The 22,459-nt window shown below is 44.6% G+C and overlaps 1 protein-coding gene across 5 annotated transcripts in view; it reads left to right on the top strand.

Annotated features, from left to right (window-relative positions):
- Nucleotides 1–22,459, top strand: part of LOC118363840 (radixin-like) — a 31,530-nt gene that overhangs the window by 1,014 nt on the left and 8,057 nt on the right. For 2 of the 5 annotated variants that reach the window (XM_035745107.2, XM_035745109.2), the window contains exons 2-4: nucleotides 3,631–3,720; nucleotides 19,869–19,952; nucleotides 21,746–21,841. In XM_035745107.2, coding sequence (XP_035601000.2) covers nucleotides 3,709–3,720; nucleotides 19,869–19,952; nucleotides 21,746–21,841 — 192 coding nt within the window. In that variant the 5' untranslated portion in view covers nucleotides 3,631–3,708. Of the gene's footprint in view, nucleotides 1–3,630; nucleotides 3,721–3,815; nucleotides 3,938–16,274; nucleotides 16,294–19,868; nucleotides 19,953–21,745; nucleotides 21,842–22,459 lie in introns of those variants that run through there. The other 3 variants (XM_035745108.2, XM_052488677.1, XM_035745110.2) reach the window with 3 other exon arrangements.

Genomic DNA, 22,459 nt, shown 5'->3' on the forward strand with positions numbered 1-22,459 from the left:
TGAAACATGTTGAGGGTCATTAATGGTAATGAATATGCACTTGAAATGAACCAAATATTGGGAGTGTTTTCCCATGACTCAATGCATTTCATCAGAGGTGCAAACAATGTTACAACTTATCACTGACAGTCTGATAGGGCTGGGACGATACCAGTATAGTGATATTCGTTATTGTTAGTGTCATTGGCACGCAAACCAAACATAAAGCAGTTTTAACTTCTCTCCATTTTATCCCTCCATTACCCAAAAGGCTCAGGCTTTTCTGTTTACATCTACACGTCCAGCGCCCCTGTCTCAGTGAGCCATAGCTCCAGCTGACCTGCTCTCACATGGGGCCAAAGCTGTCGCTTACATCACAATGGCTAACTGTGAACTTTAACACATTTCCACAAAGCAACTGTATATATTATGCAGAGGTTGTTGATTTTGCTCTTCACAAGTCCCCATTGTCAGCCCTAGCTATGAGAACTCAATTTCCCAGTTGAATAACATCAGTATACACTAAGTGTAAAGGCGTTATCACTTCATGCTTAAGTTCGACTGGCGCCTACCCGAACTCAGCTGGTTGAACCGAACGAGTGTGCTCGCATAGTCCCTTACAAGACCTTTAATACAAAAACTAGAAAAAAGCGTCAATAGTACTGTTTGTGCATCTTGAGATGCCGTAGCCAATATACGCTTCCTCAAAATAGTTAGAATTAATCTAAAATGACTCAATTAATCTGTAATTCGTTTTTACTTTTTTTCCAAGGATGTTTGGTGCAGTATTTCTCAAGTGAAAACATTTGCATGAAAACAAGTTTGATGGCAATACACTTAATTGAATAATCCCTACTGTTGACCAATCACCGTTGAAGGGGCCTCGACCTCGGCAGCCTACTTTGGCTTGTTTCAAAAAATGTTTGTGCATGAACAACCGGAACCCCCAAAAAACTAACAAAAAGTCACAAAATGTTGTCATAATATATCCAAGAACTGTTTTTGATGGAATGCATGCAGAAGCCCTAACACTGGTGTTAGTCGAAAAGCAGCACTGGGCAAAAAGGGTCAATATCAGGGGGTGTCTTTATCAGTATTGTCGTGTCTTTACTATCATTAAATGAAGACTTTTAGTTTTTATCAAAGATTCTCTGTAATTAGTATTACTCAATTAAACTGATTAATCATGTAACTGTAATTAACTAGGAAGTCGGGGCACCAAGGAAAATAATTCAGATTAAAAAGTTATAATTTTCCTAATACAACTTTTCAGAGATTTTCATATCTGATCAATAGTCTTCTGAAAGAATGAATGATTTATTCGACCTCCTGTTAGTCTCATTCCAAACATTGTAAATTGTTGGTTATCTGCACAAACCGTCTTCACTATGAGTCATCCATACATCAATTGTCTTAAATCCACTTATTTATTAACTAACTACACAGTCCAAAATCACATTACACAATTTTACAAACAGTATCATACTCACTCATTCATCTTATACAACAATTAGATGTAAACCTCATATCTGAGGCTATTATATAAACAGCGTTATGGTAATGTGTCCGTATTGTGTCCCATGAGTTCCACACAATTGTACCAAACGGACCAGTTCATAGCTGGATTCTTCACCGATCTTTTATACCTTCTCCAGAACATACATGTTGTTCGGACCTCAAGTTCTGTGAGGTGGAAGAAATTCCTTTGTTCTCTATGAAAATTCACTCTGTCTCTATACTGTGGCCATGAGGAGATAATCTCCTCCAGGAATTTACGATCTCTCTTTGAGAGGGCAACGTCATGACAGTATATATCCGGATATCTGACATTTCATTAGATATAAGGAGTAGACACGCTCCAGAAACGTATGTCCTTCATTTAATATATTGAGATAGGATATTCTCCCTAATGGGACAGTTTCTACAGGCATCCAATCCGGACCTCAGAAATCTCCTTACTACTGTATGAGTCCAGGGAGATATCTGGGGTGAGATCCCTTCAAGACATGCCCCTGATGTTGCATATTTGTGGAACATTTTAACTCAGGAAATGGTATGTGTCAACATGCTGACATATCTCAGCCTGTATGCTTAGTCATGAACTAATCCACATACTTTCAGAAATGTATCATATCCGTAGTCATTACCTGATCATTTATGGTTCCGTACTTATCCCCAAATAATTCATTTCAATAGATATCCTTACATGATATGTAATATTCATCCTCATATGTCTGATCGAAAATGGACTAAATCAGACTCATGATCAATGCATCCAAATGATTTGACCTGTTCAGGCACCAAAAATCATTGTGCTTCTTCACATGAAGGGGACATATCTGAGCATACAGCACCATATTCAGAAGTAGGCTACAAGGCACGGAAAAGCAAATGTTGTCAGATTGAATCCAAATCCAAAGAAATATGCTACTTCTGTTTTAAAAAATGCAGCATAGCAAATCCAGAGCTCCAATCAGAACACCTGTTTTCTGTAAAGATACAAACGTAGGCCAATTTTTGCTAAAAATGTATTTGATTTATTTAACAGAAAATAAGTTGCACACCCTCAATCCCCCTGCCAGCCCTGTTTGTTAAGGACGATGGATGCGATGGGTGCAGATTGGGACGTCAGCGGCGGTCCCTGGTAGTCCAGACCCTACGGTGGTAGTGTTGGTCTGTGATCCACTCCAAACTGTCAATGCATAAATCATTCATCAAAATTGTGTCGATATTGCAAGAAAATATTGTCATTCCGCATAATCATCCAACAAGGTAGCTATGTACCTGCTTCATTCATGACGATAAAACGAACTGGTACAAACCAGCTAGCCAAGTTGCTGGTTAGCTATCTTATATTAACCAGTAATACAAAACACACCCAAATATATTCCCTGAAGAGAAAGAAATGTTATTTGTTAGCTAGCTAGGCTACCAGTTAGCTTTTATTCTCCCACCTAATTAGCTAACCTTCTTGTTGCTAGGCTACCAGTTACAGTGCTTTTAGCTTGCGGTTTTGCGTGTGCCTTTAACGTAGATGGAATAAAAAAAGTTCACCAAGTGTCAAATAATTATATGGATTTAATATTTGTAAAAATGTTGAACATGTCCTCAAAATTCAAATAAGCATCAGAAATTGTCCTTATTTACCATATAAAAAAGCATATCAGGATACTGATTATGAACCAGCATATGCATTGCTGGTGCTGAGAAAATATACTATGCAGGCCTACTGTCAGTATTTGTCATCATATAGAGAAAATAAGATGTCCACATAGGCCTATCTCGGGATATCTAATGACTCAATATCCGGCCATATCATGTATGATATCCGGAGGGAATCCCAAAATGATTTGTCCATGAAATAAAAATATGGATTTCATATTTGACAAATTATTGAGCATGTGCAGAAAACTCAGAAATGCATCAGAAATGGTCATTTATTTATTTCTGTCCTTTGGTGACCCTGACACCACAGTGACAATATCATCGTCACCCTCTCTACCCACTGTCCTAAACTCCCTTTCCTCTCTTTCATCCGTTCCCCTTTGCCCTGGTTTCTCTCTCTCTCATCCATGTGTTGCATCAGCTGTTTCTACCTGCATTAGATCTGATACAATGTCCCCATAACTGAACTGATCTTCTGTCTCCCAGGTCCTGTGAAACAGGGAAGCTGTCCGTCCTGTGAGTTGTCTTCTCAGCTGCCGGGTGAAGGGAGGAGAGGAGACAAACATGCCGAAACCGGTAAGACCTCAGAAACTGAACTATGAACTGAATTCTAATGCAGTGTAAAGGACGAAATAACCCATTCTAAACCATCTGTGGTCTTCATTGGTCAGACTGCTTCCTGTCCAGTCGATGGGAGCTTAGTTTGTACTGCTGGCAACACAAGGGATGTGGTTTGACTTCCTACTTGGGCCACATGCACTGACCTGACTATTGACTGTCTAAGATGCTCTGGGTAAGACTAGTGTCTTGAGTGTACGGGAAGTGTGTATGTGCCTGTACCTCCCACCCTGCGTCACCCTTGCCCTTGATGGTTCCCTTCCAAGACCCATGGTGTGATGTAGTGTAGGCCTGTGTGTATCTCTTCCTCCCAGGCTCTCAGCCCATCTCAGGCACAGACACAGGGCCAGAGGCTCTGCAACACTGCTGCTATTGTTTCCAGCTAATTGGACAGCAAGAATACCAGGGCCCTCTGCTGTACAAGAAATGCCAAAACAAACCGTTCAATGCAGTGCATGGTGTCGGATATCCACTGAACATTCTCACTGTTTCTCCTAGTTCCTCTGTTCATGTCTTAAGAAGCAAGTCGGGACATGGAGTTAGAAGATGAGTCATGTGGTTCTGTTGCATAACTCCTGCTTTGATTTAATGCTTAGTTATAAGGGGTTTGGTTTACGGTCCCTGGAGGAAAACTCTGTAGGGGGGGGTTTGGAAGCCCTGGTAATGGAACTGTTCTTGCCTGAGACTGAAGTTAAGGAGGGCTGGTTTTGGCTCTTGTCAAATGATTAAGATGGCAGTTGGCTATACACACTCCTATCTCCTTGTGGATATATTGGGAATCTGGGGTGGTGGGGGAATGGCAGTGGAGAGAGGCGCAGACATGCACTAATGATGTCGTCATCCTCTGACTCTGTCTCCTGAGTCATCAGCGCACCGTCCCAGCACAGAGCACTGTGCACCGTCCCAGCACAGAGCACTGTGCACCGTCCCAGCACAGCGCACCGTCCCAGCACAGAGCACTGTGCACCGTCCCACCACAGCGCACCGTCCCAGCACAGAGCACTGTGCACCGTCCCAACACAGCACACCGTCCCAGCACAGAGCACTGTGCACCATCCCACCACAGCGCACCGTCCCAGCACAGAGCACTGTGCACCGTCCCAGCACAGAGCACTGTGCACCGTCCCAGCACAGAGCACAGCGCACCGTCCCAGCACAGAGCACTGTGCACCGTCCCAACACAGCGCACCGTCCCAGCACAGAGCACTGTGCACCGTCCCAACACAGAGCACCGTCCCAGCACAGAGCACTGTGCACCGTCCCAACACAGCGCACCGTCCCAGCACAGAGCACTGTGCACCGTCCCAGCACAGAGCACCGTCCCAACACAGAGCACCGTCCCAACACAGAGCACCGTCCCAGCACAGAGCACCGTCCCAGCACAGAGCACTGTGCACTGTCCCACCACAGCGCATAGCAGGAACAGGCCAGGCATTCTTTTCTATAAGGACAATGTCACTGTCAAAAGCACTAGAAAATAGTATGTCCCCCAGAGTTTGTCAGCCACCCAGGGGCCACTCAACGGCTCTTAAAAACTATCAAGGGGAATTCAGGGTGGCTGAATTCTGATCTGGAATATCCATAGGTTTAATTTATCCATTAATCCTTAGCCTACAATTCCAAAGCCCCCACGGCAATCTAATTAACATACCGTGCATTTGGAAAGTATTCAGCCTCCTTGACCTTTTTGACATTTTCTTACATTATAGCATTATTCAAAAAAACATTCTCATCATTCTACACATAATACCCCATAATGACAGTGAATACAGGTTTCTCGATGTTATCAAATTTATTAAAATAAACAAAAGTAATTTACATAAGTATTCAGATTCTTTGCTATGACTTGAAATTGAAATAAAGTTTGTCCTGTTTCAATTGATCCTTCAGATGTTTCTACAACTTGATTGGAGTCCACCTGTGGAAAATTCAAATGATTGGACATGATTTGGAAAGGCACACACCTCTCTATATAAGGTCCCACAGTTGGCGGTGCATGTCAGCAAAAACCAAGCCGTTAGGTCGAAGGAATTGTTCGTAAAGCTCTGAGACAGGATTGTGCCGAGGCACAGATCTGGGGACAGGTACCAAAATGTTTTTGCAGCATTGAAGGATTGAAGGTCCCCTAAAGGCCTCATTGTTAAATGGAAGAAGTTTGGAACCACCAAGTCTTTCTAGAGCTGCCCCCCCTGCCAAACTGAGTAATTGGGGGAGAAGGGCCTTGGTCAGGGAGGTGACCAAGACCCCGATGGTCACTCTGACAGAGCTCCAGAGGTTCTCTGTGGAGATGGGAGAACCTTCCAGAAGGTCAATCAGCTCTGCAGCACTCCACTAATCAGGCCTTTTATGGTAGTGGCCAGACAGAAGCCACTCCTCAGTAAAAGGCACATGACAGCCCGTTTGGAGTTTGCCAAAAGGCACCTAAAGGACCCTGATCATGAGAAACAAGATTCTCTGGTCTGATGAAACCAAGATTGAAATCTTTGGCCTGAATGCCAAGTGTCACATCTGGAGGAAACCTGGCACCATTCCTATGATGAAACGTGGTGGCAGAGGAATGCTGTGGGGATGTTTTTCAGGGGCAGGGACTGGGAGACTAGTCAGGATCGTGGGAAAGATGAATGGAGCAAAGTACAGAGATCCTTGATGAAAACCTGCTCCAGTGCAGGGGTGGGGTGAAGGTGGGGGTGAACCTTCAGACTGGGGTCAAGGTTCACCTTCCAACAGTACAATAACCCTAAGCACACAGCCAAGACAACGCAGGAGTTTTTTCCGTTCAAGTCTATGAATGTCCTTGAGTGGCCCAGGCAGAGCCCGGACTTGAAAATAGCTGTGCAGCTACGCTCCCCATCCAACCTGAACAGAGCTTGTATTTTTTTGGATACCTTAAGGGGTCTTAAAATTCCAAATCAAATATCTAAATAATTATTGGTTTGACCATCTTAAAACAATTCCATATGTTATCTTAGAACCCCTCCCCCAGCTTAGAAGGGTCTTAGACTCTGGGTTAACCCAGCTTCAATTCATGATGGGGTCAGTTAACCTGTTTTTAAAATTGCTCTGAGGATGGAACATTTTAATATGTTCAAAATGGCTCATAACTCAGAATGGCAGGCTGCTAGGTAGAGCTGAGAGGCCACGTGCTTGTTTTGTACCCCAGGCCAGGCCTGTGTTTTGCTGTGCTGGTAGCCTACCTCTGGGGTAGTGGTAACAGTGTGAGGTTGGGGGGTGTTTGACCCGAAAGACCCCACAGGAAGGGGCCCCTGCAGGGACGTGCCTGTTTAAAAAAAAAAAAAAAAAACTTGTTTGCTGCAGAAGGGGTTGGGTGTGAATTGGGCCCATATAATTGGGCTGTGTTAACATCCTGTGGAAGAAGGGTAAGGGTCGAAGTAGGGTGAGGGGCTGTAAGTGGGGGATGGCTAGCTTTGTTTTCCGCTCTATTTCTGTCTGCTAGTGAAAGCTCTGCAAGGCCATAGTGAGCTCTGCCATATCACATAGATAAACCAACAACACCAAGTTGGAGAAGCATCCATTATCCTCACTCCTGCCTGTTGAAGTCCAAACAAACTGACTGGAGTCTAGTTAACGTTCTAGCCTGCCCAGCGCTGCACAGTCCAGGGCTGCGTTCAGTACAAAAATGTCATGTTTAATTGAACTGAAACAGTGCTGTACCAAACAACCAGTTGAAAAACCGGGAGGGGTTGGATTGTGCGTTAAAAATGCACCACTGCCCTTTTTAAATATCACTCATTGCTTCAAGCCACACCCACCGAACGGTGCAAACGTATCTGTCCAAGTACATACCAGAACGTTTTGGAAAATGTGTTGTTCATTACAAACCGTTCTTCAATGTAGCAAACGTTCAAGCGAACTGAACACACCCCTGTTCTATGAGTCTGAGTGGAGTGCCTCCTGATCATGAGTACATGTGTAGGTGGGGGTCCTCCCCTCTCTCCCCAGTAGGGGGTTAATCAGCCGGACAGACAGCTGCTCAGTGCCCAGCGGGCCAGATTAGCAACTCCTCTCTGACTAAAGGAGAGCAGCCCTGTGTGTGTGTGTACGCTTGTGTGAGGCCGCCTCTCCTCTCAGCAAAGCCTTTGTAAACAGCTTATGGACAAACAGCTGCACATTTACTGAGGGGGTTGTCTGAGAGAAGACTCATCCTCTAAACAACATGTAGAGATACCATGACGAGCAACAGGATAAAGATTCTGACTGAAAAGTGTCTCGACTAACTTCTCTAGAACTCTCTCTCATACACAAACTGTGTGGTCCAGTAGGCCTTCCCTTTATCACCACTCTTCATGCATGGCCTCTGTGGCATTTGGCTGTCCACATTTAGCTCTGCCCTACTGACTCAGTCACATGGATGGTGGGAAACATGACCGCTAGAGGCAAAAGACAGATCCCTTTGACCATGTCCCTCACACACACACCTCTGATCACACTCCCAATCGACTTATGAGTCCTCCTTAGATTCTTGTGCCGTTTTCTTCTAGGCCAGAATCAGAACCGGTGCTATCTCCAAGAGAAAGTGCTGCTGTACTTTTTTTTTTTTATAGGTTGAAATCCACCAGTTGTATCACATTGATGCTTTATGTACTGTATTTTGGGGTGTCATGAGTAACTGGGGCTTGGTTCAGTGGTGTTTTCAGAGGACATGATTAGCTGTGTGGGTGCTGTAGCACGTCTCTCCTCCCCCTTCCTTCTGTCCACACACGGGACAGCCAGGGATTATGGAGAGCCGTCTGTCTGCCTGGCTATAGCTAGACTACTCTCTTCTCCTTCACACCGTGGGCTAGTTGTGTTTTTGGCTCAGATACATATATGCAGGCATACACACACATACAGAGATACAGACAGGCAGACGCGCACACACACAGGGTGAAGTCTAACAAAGGTCAGCACTTTCACAGCTGATTGCTGTTGGCAGGCAGCCCCCACACAAACACCAGGAAAGGGACATACAAGACTTCTGTCGGAAACACAAGTTAAGCACTTGACTCCCCATAACAGCTTTGTCACTCTGATACCCAACAAGGCGTCCGTTTGTCCTGCCGACACTGCATGTTGCTACTTCATTATGTAACGAGACAAAGGCATGGTCTGTCCGAGTCAGTTTATCACTGTTGATTAGTTCTTTAGGAAAGACTTGTTACTTTTAACCCTTTAACGAGTACGATCATGTATTTGTGATTGTTGAGTGGCGCCTGCAGCGTGTGATCACAAATGTGTTTGAAACAGTAGCAACAAATTTCACCTTTTATTGTAAAAGATAAATGCGAACTTCCATCATCCAAACAGCACGGAACACATCCACAGCTAAACTCATTCCATAAACCATGACAAAAAAACTAAACAAGTTAACAGCTAGACATTTTTACAATGTACCACAAGGGATAAATGTTTAGAGAAGAGATGCGTGTCAGCTAAACCAAGTTCATATTTTTTAGGCAATAAGCGCAGCCATCTTTGACTTTGTTTATTTGTGTCTTATAGTGAACAGCATTCTGGGATTGGGGAGTTTTCGGCGCATCAAAGAAACAAAAACATGGCCACCATCAAAGAATTTAGCTTCTGTTAGTTTAGCCACTTTTCAGCATATTACAAATTGTTGATGTACTTGTTAGTGTATACAAGAACCAGAGCACATGACTTGACAAGTCGTTTACCGTTTTTGACAAATCACGAAGCAAGTAAAATGTTTTCACCTCACAGATCATCACACCAAATACAAGCCTAGTGCCAAGACTAACCGTAGCACGAAAGCTAAACGGGGATTAAACCATTTTAGGGGGGTTTTCAAGCCCATGGGGGGTAAAAATGGGTGAAGGTATCGAGGGGGGATATGATGCAGGAAATAATACTATGATTGGAGATTCGTCAATAAATGGGGGGCAAACACAGAAGTTTATACACAGAATAAAACTCCTGGAAAAGGTGGGTCTGAGCTGGCAACCCTGAGGTACCAAAGTTACAATCGGTGTTCAAAACAACTGAGAAATCTGACTTAGGTACGTTCAAGACAAATGGGAACTCTGGGGGGGAGCTCTGACTGGGGGAAATTGTTTTGCACTGTCATCCAACTCGGAATTTCAACTCGGGAACTCGTTCCTCTTTCTAGAGCTCTCACTTTCTGACCTGAAGATCATTGACGTCATGATTTTATCTAGTATTTGTCAGAGTTCAGTTGTCTTGAAAGCCCCATAAATCAGTCGATTGAACTATCCCTTGTTATAACGTCTTTGGTGTGACAGATGCTTACATGACAACCAGAATGCATTGTATGACGTCAAGAAACATAGCCGGCAAATAGCTTAGCATTAGCTCATCATAATCAGTGCAACATTTTAATAAAATATTTTACACACATGTCCATTACAATCTCTGCAATAATTCAGAAAGCAGGATTTGCCACCAGTACTTGAAAACGTGAATAAAACAGTAAATACATTAGGATCTATACATGCATACATACATACGGTGTGCTACAGCAGAAAGGACAACACGCCATACAGAAATTAGAAACTTACTTTGATAGGAACGCACACATGTCTAAAGTCCAATTTGTAAGGAAAATAACCATGAAAGCAATGCAGGTGCTGGGGGACTAGATGTGCAATGTCTTCATACTTGATCTGGGGAAGTGCTTGGGCTCTCGTTGAAGAGACAAGTTTGTTCGACTCAGTAAAGCCTCAAACATAAATTGTCCGCAACAGCGAAATGGGCTGCTACTTATGTGAATTAACGAGGAGGTGGAAAAACTTGTTAGAATATAATTTGAAATTAAAAAGCTGAAACATCTTAAAAGTAATTGGCAGACAGCTTGCCTTGGTTTGAGGGCAGCGCGTGTAACTGTCCTGTTGTGTATCACAACAATCAATTTTGGAACAGTGAGAGGATTCTGACATCACGCACGTGAATAAACTCACGCAGGGGCGACGGTTTGAGATTTTCATCCACCTCTAAATTTTGCTCGCCTGAAGTAGAGTATATTGTGATAAATTGCAGGCCACACTACTTGCCTAGAGTTTTAAGCTATACTTTTCGTGGCTGTTTATTTACCACCACAGGCAGATGCTGGCACAATGACCGCACTCAGTCAGCTGTATAATGAAATAAGCAAACAGGAAACCACACAATGAGGCGGCGCTCCTAGTGGCCAATGCGGGGAAAATTTAAATCAGTTCTACCAAATTTCTATCAACATGTTAAATGTGCAACCAGCGGTAAACAAATTGTAGATCACCTGAACTCCACACAGAGACGTGTACAAAGCTCTCCCTTGCCCTCCATTTGGTATATCCAAAAACAACTCTATCCTCCTGATTCCAGCTTACAAGCAAAAATGAAAGCAGGAAGCACCAGTGACTCGGTCTATAAAAAAGTGGTCAGATGAAGCAGATGCTAAACTACAGGACTGTTTTGCTATCACAGACTGGAAAATGTTCCGGGAATCTTCCGATGGCATTGAGGAGTACACCACATAAGTCACTGGCTTTATCAATAAGTGCATTGAGGATGTCGTCTCCACAGTGACTGTACTTACATACCCCAACCAGAAGCCATGGATTACAGGCAACATTCGCACTGAGCTAAAGAGTAGAGCTGCCGCTTTCAAGGTGCTGGACTCTAACCCGGAAACTTACAAGAAATCCTGCGATGAACCATCAAACAGGCAAAGCGTCAATACAGGGCTAAGATTGAATCATACTACACCGGCTCCAACTCTCATCTTATGTGGCAGGGCTTGCAAACTATTACAGACTACAAAGGGAAGTACAGCCGCAAGCTGCCCAATGACAAGAGCCTACCAGACGAGCTAAATCACTTCTATGCTCGCTTCGAGGCAAGCAACACTGAGGCATGCATGAGAGCATCAGATGTTCTGATGACTGTGTAATCAGCTCCGCGTTCAACACCATAGTACCCTCAGCTCATCACTAAGCTAAGGATCCTGGGACTAAACACCTCCCTCTGCAACTGAATCCTGGACTTCCTGACGGGCCACCCCCAGGTGGTGGGATGGGTAGCAACACATCTGCCACGCTGATCCTCATCACTGGAGCTCCCCAGGGGTGCGTGCTCAGTCCCCTCCTGTACTCCCGGTTCACCCACGACTGCATGGCCAGGCACGACTCCAACACCACCATTAAGTTGCAGATGACACAACAGTGGTAGGCCTGATCACCGACAACGACGAGACAGCCTATAGGGAGGTCAGAGACCTGGCCGGGTGGTGCCAGAATAACGACCTATCCCTCAACGTAACCAAGACCAAGCAGATGATTGTGGACTACAGGAAAAGGAGGGCCGAGCATGCCCCTATTCTCAACGATGGGGCTGTAGTGGAGCAGGTTGAGAGCTTCAAGTTCCTTGGTGTCCACATCAACAACAAACTAGAATGGTACAAACACACCAAGACATTTGTGAAGAGGGCACGGTAAAGTCTATTCCCCCTCAGGAAGCTAAAAAGATTTGGCATGGGTCCTGAGATCCTCAAAAGGTTCTACAGCTGCAACATCGAAAGACTGGTTGCATCACATCCTGGTACGGCAATTGCTTGGCCCCCGACCTCAAGGCACGACAGAGCATGTGTATTGCCCAATACATCACTGGGGCTAAGCTGCCTGCCATCCAGGACCTCTACACCAGGTGGTGTCTGAGGAAGGCCATAAAAAGTGTTAGACCCCTGCCACCCAAGTCATAGACTGTTCTCTCTTCTACCGCATGGCAAGCGGTACCGGAGTGCCAAGTCTAGGACAAAAAGGCTTCTCAACAGTTTTTATCCCCAAGCCATAAGACTCCAGAACAGGTAATCAAATGGCTACCTGGACTATTTGCGTTGTCTGCCCCCCCAAACCCCTCTTTTACGATGCTGCCACTCTCACGTTATCATATATGCATAGTCACTTTAACCATATTTACATTTACATACTACCTCAATCAGCCTGACTAACCGGTGTCTGTATGTAGCCTCGCTACTTTTATAGCCTCACTACTGTTATTTTTCACCGTTTTATTTCTTTACTTACCTATTGTTCACCTAATACCTTTTTTTGCACTATTGGTTAGAGCACATATGTCAGAGTCAAGGCCCGCGGGCCACATCCGGCCCGCGAGAAGGTTTTTTACGGCCCCTGGGATGATCTTGATTTATTATTAGAACCGGCCCGCAGACCGCAGCAAGCCGGCAGCCCGCAGATCTTTTACACGCACCAATACTACATTTCCCACAATGCAACGGTGACGCACCGAGCAGTAGGCTGCTTCATTTCAATATTTATTGGCACAGCAGTTGTCAGCATCACAGTAAAATTAACTTTCAGATACCCATCAAAAATGGCAAAACGGAAGGTGGACACTGAGAACCGGGGTTTCAAACAAGGTGGGAGTCGGAGTATTTGTTCACGGAGGTAGCTGGAAAACCTGTGTGTCTTCTGTGTGGAGAAAGTGTGGCGGTACTGAAAGAGTATAATCTGAGACGACATTATGAAACGAAACACGCGGACAAAAACAAGAATATGGACATGGAACAAAGGCTACAAAAGGCAGAGGAATTCAAACGAGGCCTCAAATCTCGACAGGCTCTGTTCAAAAGCCAAATCACAAGGCCAGGCTGCTGTCAAGGCCAGTTTTATTTTGGCAGAAGAGATCGCTAAATCAGCCCGGCCATTTACGGAGGGGATTTCATCAAAAACTGCATGATTAAAGTTTGTGACGAAGTTTGCCCAGAAAAAAGGCAACTCTTTTTAAATGTGAGTCTGAGCAGAAACACCATTGCCGAGAGAGTAGACCAGTTGTCCATCAATCTAAAAGAGCAGCTTGTGAAAAAGGGAAAAGATTTCATTGCATATTCCTTGGCTGTGGATGAGAGCACCGACATTTCTGACATTGCCCAGTTGTCAATTTTCATCCGCGGAGTGGACTCCAGCCTAAGCGTGACAGAGGAGTTTTTGGCTTTACGTCCTATGCATGGCACAACTACGGGGCATGATTTGTATGAAGAGGTGTCAAGATGTGTAAATGAGATGGAGCTGCCTTGGGAAAAACTCGTGGGTTTGACAACCGACGGAGCACCTGCGATGTGTGGACACAGGAGCGGACTGGTGGCGAAGATACGGGAAAAGATGCAAGAGGAAAACGCGACAGGTGAGCTGACAGCTTATCATTGTATCATACACCAGGAAGCGTTGTGCGGTAAAGCCTTGAAAATGGAGCATGTAATGAGCATCATCACGCGCACAGTTAACTTTATCAGAGCCAAAGGTTTGAATCACCGCCAGTTCAAGGCATTTCTGACGGAGTTAGAAACGGAGCATGGTGATTTGCCTTATCACACAGAGGTGCGATGGCTAAGCCAGGGAAAGGTGCTTCAAAGATGTTTCGAGCTTCGTGAGGAGATTTGTCTGTTCTTGGACAGCAAAGGGAAAGACACAACACAACTCCGAGACGAAATGTTTCTGTGTGAAATGGCTTTTCTGTGTGACATTACGAGTCATCTGAATGCAATGAACTTGCAGCTGCAGGGTCGGGATCGTGTCATCTCTGATATGTACAGTACAGTGAAGGCATTTAAAACCAAACTGACTCTGTGGGAGACGCAGATGCGGAAAGAAAATTTGAGCCACTTTCCCAGCTGCCAGACCATGAAAGAGAAGCTCTCTACCAGTGCGTTCCCGAGCGCACAGTTGGCTGATAAAATAGGTATGCTTGCCGCTGACTTTCGACGCCGATTTGCTGACTTTGAAGCACAAAAAAGCAGGTTGGAACTGCTCGGTAACCCATTTGCTGTTGACGTGGAAAGCTCACCACCAAACCTCCAAATGGAGTTGATTGACCTCCAATGCAATGATGCACTGAGGGCAAAATATGCGGCAGTGGGTGCTGCGGAGTTCGCCCGTTTCCTCCCCCGACACAATGCCCCAGCTGCGCATCCAGGCTGCTCAAACGTTGTCTATGTTTGGCAGCACATACCTGTGTGAACAACTGTTTTCTTTGATGAACTTGAACAAAACATCACACAGAAGTCGACTTACTGCTGAACACCTCCACTCAATTCTGAGGATTTCCTCAGCTCAGAGCCTTACCCCGAACATTGATGAACTTGTGGAAAAGATGGGACACCACCAAGTATCACCCTCAACCTCAAACAAGTGAACATTACTGTGCAATCACATATTTAGAGTTTTTACTCAGTTCAAGTTTAAAAGTTAAAGTTTAATATTTGTTTTCACTGCATGTTACTTCTCCTTAAACAAAGTGTTGTTTTTGATTAATAGATTTTTGCACTTTATTTTATTGTATTTCAATCCAATTATATTTTAAAAATATTTCAGTTGAGTGGATGATAGAAAATTGCTATTATTGTTTTTTTCTTTGAAGTAAATTTAGCCCACTTTTGCTAAAATAGAAAATATAGGCTACTGATGGTGCCTTGAATACCGGTTTCTTTCATTTAATGTTCATGTTATGGGGATTTTTATATAAAGGAAATTTGTCTTTTGTGTCTGTTGAAAATTAAAGATTACTGACAGAGCCATAAGAAAATATTGCTTTATTTATCTGATCATATTGGAATATATTTGTTAGGTTTTCAGTAGGTTCAATTAGGTTCACTAGACTATATGCGTCATTTAAAAAATTTTCAATGAACATTCGAACAGTCCGGCCCTCGGCTTGTAGCTAAATTTTTTATTTGGCCCTCCGTCCATTTGACTTTGACACCCCTGGGTTAGAGCCTGTAAGTAAGCATTTCACTAAGGTCTGCATGTTCTGTTCGACGCACGTGAGAAATAAACTTTGATTTGATATTTGGAACTCGTGTGAAACGGTTAGGAAAGACTTGTTACTTAACGGGGGCCTTGTGGTGGTTGTTTGGTTTATTGGTGTACATAATCCCTTCTAATCACATCCCCTGACTGACAGCTAATTGAGGGAGGGGACCTGACTGGAGTTCCTTAGAGGAAACGCCTCAAGTAACCTTAACCCAGGAGGTCACCCACCATGAGAGGAAGTTTAACTTGCTAGTACTTTTATAGGTTGCTTAGGACAGGCATTAAAGCAGGGATTTGGAAGTGTAAATGCCTTTTATGCTCGCTTCGATGAATATAACACAGTCTTGCATGAATGCCCCTGTTTTTCCGGATGACTGTGTGATCTCACTCTGAGGCCGATGTGAGCAGCAAATCGTTTCAACAGGTTAACAGTCAGACTGAATACCAGGGCGTGTTCTCAAAGCATGCGCAGACCAGCTGGCAAGTGTTTTTATGGACATTTTCAATCTCTCCTTGTCCCAACATGTTTCAAGCTGATCACCATTGTCCCTGTTCCCAAGATCTCCAAGGTAACCTGCCAAATTATTATTGCCCTGTAGCAACTATGTGAGAATGCTGTTTTATAGACTACATCTCAGCGTTCAACACCATAGTCTCCTCCAAGCTCAACACCAAGCTAGGAACACGGGGACTGAACACCTCCGTCTGCAACTGGATCCTGGACTTCCTAGCGGGTTGGCCCCAGGTGGTGAGGGTAGGTAACAACACCAATGCTGCGCTGACCCTCAACACGGGGATAGGCTAACGACACAACGGTGGTAGGACTGATCACCGACGGTGATGAGACAGCCTATAGGGAGGACGTCAGAGACTTAGCAGTGTGGTGCCAGGACAACAACCTCTCCCTCAATGTCATTTAGACTAAGGAGCTGATCGTGGACTAAGAGGAAAGAGGAAGCGTTTGTTGCTGAACTGGTATTAAAGGCCCTAACGAGTGTCAGGAAAACATTACTAGGCTACCTGCCGCCCCTGATATCAGCATGACACAACAGGAACTGGGATTCGTCGGATCAGGCAAAGGTTTACAAGTCCTCAATTTTCCAGTGTTGGTGAGCTCATGCCCACTTCAGCCACTTTTTCTTAGCTGATGGTAGTGGAGCCTGGTGTGGTCATCTGCTGCAATAGCTCATCTGTGACAAGGATCAATGAGTTGTGCGTTCCGAGATGCCGTTCTGCACACCACTGCTTGTAATGCACCGTTATTTGCCTGGTTGTGGCCTGCCTGTTAGCGTGCACGATTCTTGCCATTCTCCTTCAACCTCATCAATAAGGTGTTTTCACCCACAGGAATGCCACTTACTGGATACAATTTTTTTTGTTGCGCCATTCTCGGTAAACCCTAGACACTGTTGTGCATGAAAAGCCCAGGAGGGCAGCCGTTTCTGAGATACTGGATCTGGAGCGCCTGGTACTGAGCATACCACGCTCAAAGTCACTTCTAATGTTCAATTGAACAGTAACTGGATGCCTGTCTGCCTGCTTTATATAGCAAGCCACAGCGAAGTGACTCGATCCATTTTTGTGAACGAGGGGTATACTTAATAAACTGAGTGTACACCGCACACACATACCGACACGACCACAGTGAAGTATGTTGATATGAAAATCAAGCATGTACAGTGACTTCGGGAAGTATTAATTTTCCCATTTTGTTACAGCCTTATTCTAAAATAAAATGTAAAACAATCTTTAGCAATCTACACACAATACACCACAATGACAGTGAAAACAGGTTTTTAGACATTTTTGCACATGTATAAAATAGAAAAAAAAATATTCAGACCCTTTGCAATTGAGCTCAGGTGCATCCTGTTTCCATTGATTGTCCTTGAGATGATTCTACAACTTGATTGGAGTCCACCTGTGGTAAATTCAATTGATTTACATTATTTGTAAAGGCACACACCTGTCTATATAAGGTCCCAAAATTGACAGTGCATGTCAGAGCAAGAACCAAGCCATGAGGTCGAAGGAATTGTCCCTAGAGCTCTGAGCCAGGATTGTGTCGAGGCACAGATCTGGGGAAGGGTACCAAAACATTTCTGCAGCATTGAAGGTCCACAAGAACACAGTGGCCTCATCATTCTTAAATGGAAGAAGTTTGGAACCACCAAGACTCTTCCTAGAGCTGACTGCCTGGCCAAACTGAGCAATCGGGGTAGAAGGGCCTTGGTCAGGGTAGTGACCAAGAACCTGATGGTCCTGATGGTCACTCTGACAGCGCTCTAGTGTTCCTATGTGGAGATGGGAGAACTTTCCAGAAGCACAACCATCCCTGCAGCACTTCACCAATCAGGCCTTTGGCCACTCTACCATAGACTGAAGCCACTCTTCAGTAAAAGGCACATGACAGCCCGCTTTGAGTTTGCTAAAAGGCACCTAAAGACTCTCAGACCATGAGAAACAAGATTCTCTGGTCTGATGATTCAGGCCAAAGATTGAACTCTTCGGCCTGAATGCCAAACATACCTATGATGAAAATTACAGGCCTCATCTTTTTAAGTGGGAGAACTTGCACAATTGGTGGCTGACTAAAGATTTTTTGCCCCACTGTAGCTCCACATTGATCTGGTACTGGTACTCTCTGTATATAGCTCCACATTGATCTGGTACTGGTACTCTCTGTATATAGCTCCACATTGATCTGGTACTGGTACTCTCTGTATATAGTTCCAAATTGATCTGGTACTGGTACTCTCTGTATAGCTCCACATTGAGCTGGTTCTTTCTGGATATGTAGCTCCACATTGAGCTGGTTCTCTCTGGATATGTAACTCCACATTGAGCTGGTTCTCTCTGGATATGTAGCTCCACATTGAGCTGGTTCTCTCTGGATATATAGCTCCACATTGAGCTGGTTCTTTCTGGATATATAGCTCCACATTGAGCTGGTTCTTTCTGGATATATAGCTCCACATTGAGCTGGTTCTCTTTGGATATATAGCTCCACATTGAGCTGGTTCTCTCTGGATATATAGCTCCACATTGAGCTGGTTCTCTCTGGATATATAGCTCCATTCTTGTGTATTTTATTCTTGTTACTTTTTTTAGTGGTATTCTTTTTAAACTCTGCAGCATTGAAGGGCTTGTAAGCAACCATTTCAAGGTAAAGCATACACCAGTTGTATTTGCCGCATGTAACAAATACAATTTGACTTGTTTGTCTGCCCAATATACATCTGTTAGCATGTTTGGTAGATAGGAAGATGTTTCTCATAGTTCTAGCTCTAGTCTACTTGCCTTTTCCCGTGCTGTACTAGGATGCAGGTGGAGAGGGGCCGCGTGTGCTTTCATAGGAGAATGTTTAATAGTTAGTGGGACAGAGCGAGCGTACAGGAGGTTTCATGGCTAATTAATGTTAGCGAGACAGAGGCAGATGCACAATCTCTACAGTGTGATTTATGTGAGAGTCACAGTACTGTGCTGGATATTAAAGTTTTCTGGATAATTAATGACGTGTGTGTGCAGCACTGTGTGTTAGGGTAAACCGGGATAGAGAATGTGCGTGTAGTATGCCTGTCCTGAGGTTTCATGGGTAATTCATGATAACAAGAGGGGAGAGCAAGGGAAGCTGCTTTTCTCAGTGGGTGACAAAGGTACTGTAACTACACAGTAATGTAGTAACACTATCCCGATTGGAGTGCATCAGGCCGCCACTCTGCATCATCTTTCTCTCTTGCCAGCGTGCTGCATCTCTCTTTCTCTATCTATTTTATTTTCCCCTGTCTCTCCAATGAGGTGTGTGTCAGTCACTGAGGATGCCCTCGCGGTCAGGCCTGTTCTATCAGCTGTGTGTCAGGTCTGGTACCAGGCCAGCCTAGTGCAGCTCAAACACCAACAGCCAATGGCTGGCCTCGCTCCTCTGCTCCGCCTCACAGGGAGGAGGAGGAGGCGGCCGTAGGAAGGGGAGCAGTGCTGAGAGGGCAAAAAGACACACACACACACACACACACACACTGCATTAGCCCATGCGCACACACAGACAACGCTCCTTCAGTTCTATCTTGCTGGAAGGCCTTTTGTTGCTCCCTTGAAGAGGGTTCAGTCTAATGCACTAAAACTGAAATTTAGTTTGTTCATTTCCACCAAAATGGCTGACTCACTGCAATTGTAAATGTGTTAAAGCTGCGTCTGACACTTCCTGAAACGCTGACCATGGCACACAGTGGTGACGGTTTCGCGTGAAAAGTTGACAGCCTGCAGTATAGCAACACAGTGAATGGAAATGTACATGCAAACTTGCAAATAACATGCAAACTTGTTTTGTAGATTAATGTGCGGGTGACCACCATGGATGCAGAGCTGGAGTTTGCCATCCAGCCCAACACCACTGGCAAACAGCTCTTTGACCAGGTAAGCAAGGACAAGGACTCGATACAAACTGAGAATTCACATAACTTAAAACCTAATAGAACTATAGTATGAAACATCTCATGTAAGATCAAGTGGGTGTTCCTGGGTGAGGTTCCATTTCTCCCTTTTGTTGGTATTATCATGGAAGATCAAGTGGGTGTTCTTGGGTGAGGTCCATTTCTCCCTTTTGTTGGTATTATCATGGAAGATCAAGTGGGTGTTCCTGGGTGAGGTCCCATTTCTCCCTTTTGTTGGTATTATCATGGAAGATCAAGTGGGTGTTCCTGGGTGAGGTCCATTTCTCCCTTTTGTTGGTATTATCATGGAAGATCAAGTGGGTGTTCCTGGGTGAGGTCCATTTCTCCCTTTTGTTGGTATTATCATGGAAGATCAAGTGGGTGTTCCTGGGTGAGGTCCATTTCTCCCTTTTGTTGGTATTATCATGGAAGATCAAGTGGGTGTTCTTGGGTGAGGTTCCATTTCTCCCTTTTGTTGGTATTATCATGTAAGATCAAGTGGGTGTTCCTGGGTGAGGTCCCATTTCTCCCTTTTGTTGGTATTATCATGGAAGATCAAGTGGGTGTTCCTGGGTGAGGTCCCATTTATCCCTTTTGTTGGTATTATCATGGAAGATCAAGTGGGTGTTCCTGGGTGAGGTCCCATTTCTCCCTTTTGTTGGTATTATCATGGAAGATCAAGTGGGTGTTCCTGGGTGAGGTCCATTTCTCCCTTTTGTTGGTATTATCATGTAAGATCAAGTGGGTGTTCCTGGGTGAGGTCCATTTCTCCCTTTTGTTGGTATTATCATGTAAGATCAAGTGGGTGTTCCTGGGTGAGGTCCATTTCTCCCTTTTGTTGGTATTATCATGGAAGATCAGTCTTTTGATATACACAGTCCTGATTGACCTGTAGTCAGTTACTGTTGTCATAGTACCAGTACTGTCCCCCCTGTAGTTTCACAGCTTTTAGGGTGCATTGGAGGTCATTGAAAGACAGACTGTTTTCGGGATCTTTATTGTTGGCTAGATCTTTTCTGCAACTTCTCAGCCTGACACTGGAGGAGGATGATGTAATGTCCAATCCTCATTTCTATCCCTGTTGAGGTTCCTATGTGCCTGTACAGCCACTCTGTAACACATGTTAGCGTTATCGCCTTGACCACAAACAGTACCAGAGCATTTTCTCACAAACAGAAGCTGGAGAGTACGTAGGAGGGCTGAAGAACTGCAATGAATGAGGCCATTGACATGTGCAGGCAGGTGGCGACTGTCCTGGACTGTGTGTCCAGCTGTCTTCTCACACTTCAGTGTGTTTTGTATTCCCAGTACACACACACACACAGTCCATTTCCAGGGATTCATCAGGAGTTATGGACGTCCGCCTCATTGTCCTCCTCTGCAGTAACAGGCGGAGTGAATCTAAGTAGCTTGTTGCTGCGTGTCAACTGGCTGACCTATTAGTCACCCTCCCAGAGTTTAACGGTGAGCCCGAGGCCCATTATGGAGAAGCTATGCCACAGTGGGCCCATCGCTGCCGAGGAGCCTCCAGTCAAGCGGAGGCTTAAACACCCCTCTCAATCTCTATTAAACCCGCATTGCAGTATTTATTTACGCAGTAGCATGCGAGCCTAATTTCCATCCTAGTCGCACACAATCTGATAACTTTTGTCATGAAACAAATGGTTGCTAGCATGTTGCGTTCTATGACTTTTCACATGAGAAATGTATGACTTTCTCAGTAATCCCACCCTCCCAACTGTTTAATGGTGGAGTATTGTCTGATGTTGTTAACAGGTGGTGAAGACGGTGGGGCTTCGAGAGGTCTGGTTCTTCGGACTGCAGTACGTGGACAGCAAGGGTTACAGCACGTGGCTGAAGCTTAATAAAAAGGTGAGTTCTCTCTCTCTCTCTGTTTCCAGAGCGGCTGCCAGCAGTCAGTTTGAGCTGGTTATTAGGCTGTCGTCAGGGGGCCTCAGATGTGTACTTTCACAGGCTTCCTGTGAAGACCCTCCGACCCCCAAAAAACTGCTCTGAAGTGCCGTAAAAGACAGCGCGAGTGTGTCAGTGTGTGTGTTGTTGGAACTTGTTCAGTAGTCGTAGAGCAGTGTGGTTCTGTCAGGGTGATCTACAACAGGATATATTTTAACAGCTGTCTCCAGTGGAAAGTGTTCTGATTCTAGGCCCCGGAGTCTGGGACGTAAGCGGCTGTAAAGAGGGTCCAATCCTATCACTAATTAGGACAAGATTAGATAACAGAAGTTTGTTCATACCTTTATGGCTTCATAACCAACTTATGATTTACCTTTATAGCCCAGATTATAAAGATTAGATTGTAAAGCTTCTGGATCAAAGATGGATGCTTACTTATTAGCCAGCCACGTTTTTGTTTCTCAGTGCAGATAAAGGAGAGGAGACAAGGCGATAGAAGGCACTCCAGACTACTGACAGTCGTCTAGTCTACCTCTAGTGGTCTTGTTGTGTCTGTACAGGGCTTTAAAGGTGTTGTCC

This window comes from Oncorhynchus keta, chromosome 30 (assembly GCF_023373465.1).
Source record: "Oncorhynchus keta strain PuntledgeMale-10-30-2019 chromosome 30, Oket_V2, whole genome shotgun sequence".
NCBI classification, from domain to species: Eukaryota; Metazoa; Chordata; class Actinopteri; order Salmoniformes; family Salmonidae; genus Oncorhynchus; species Oncorhynchus keta.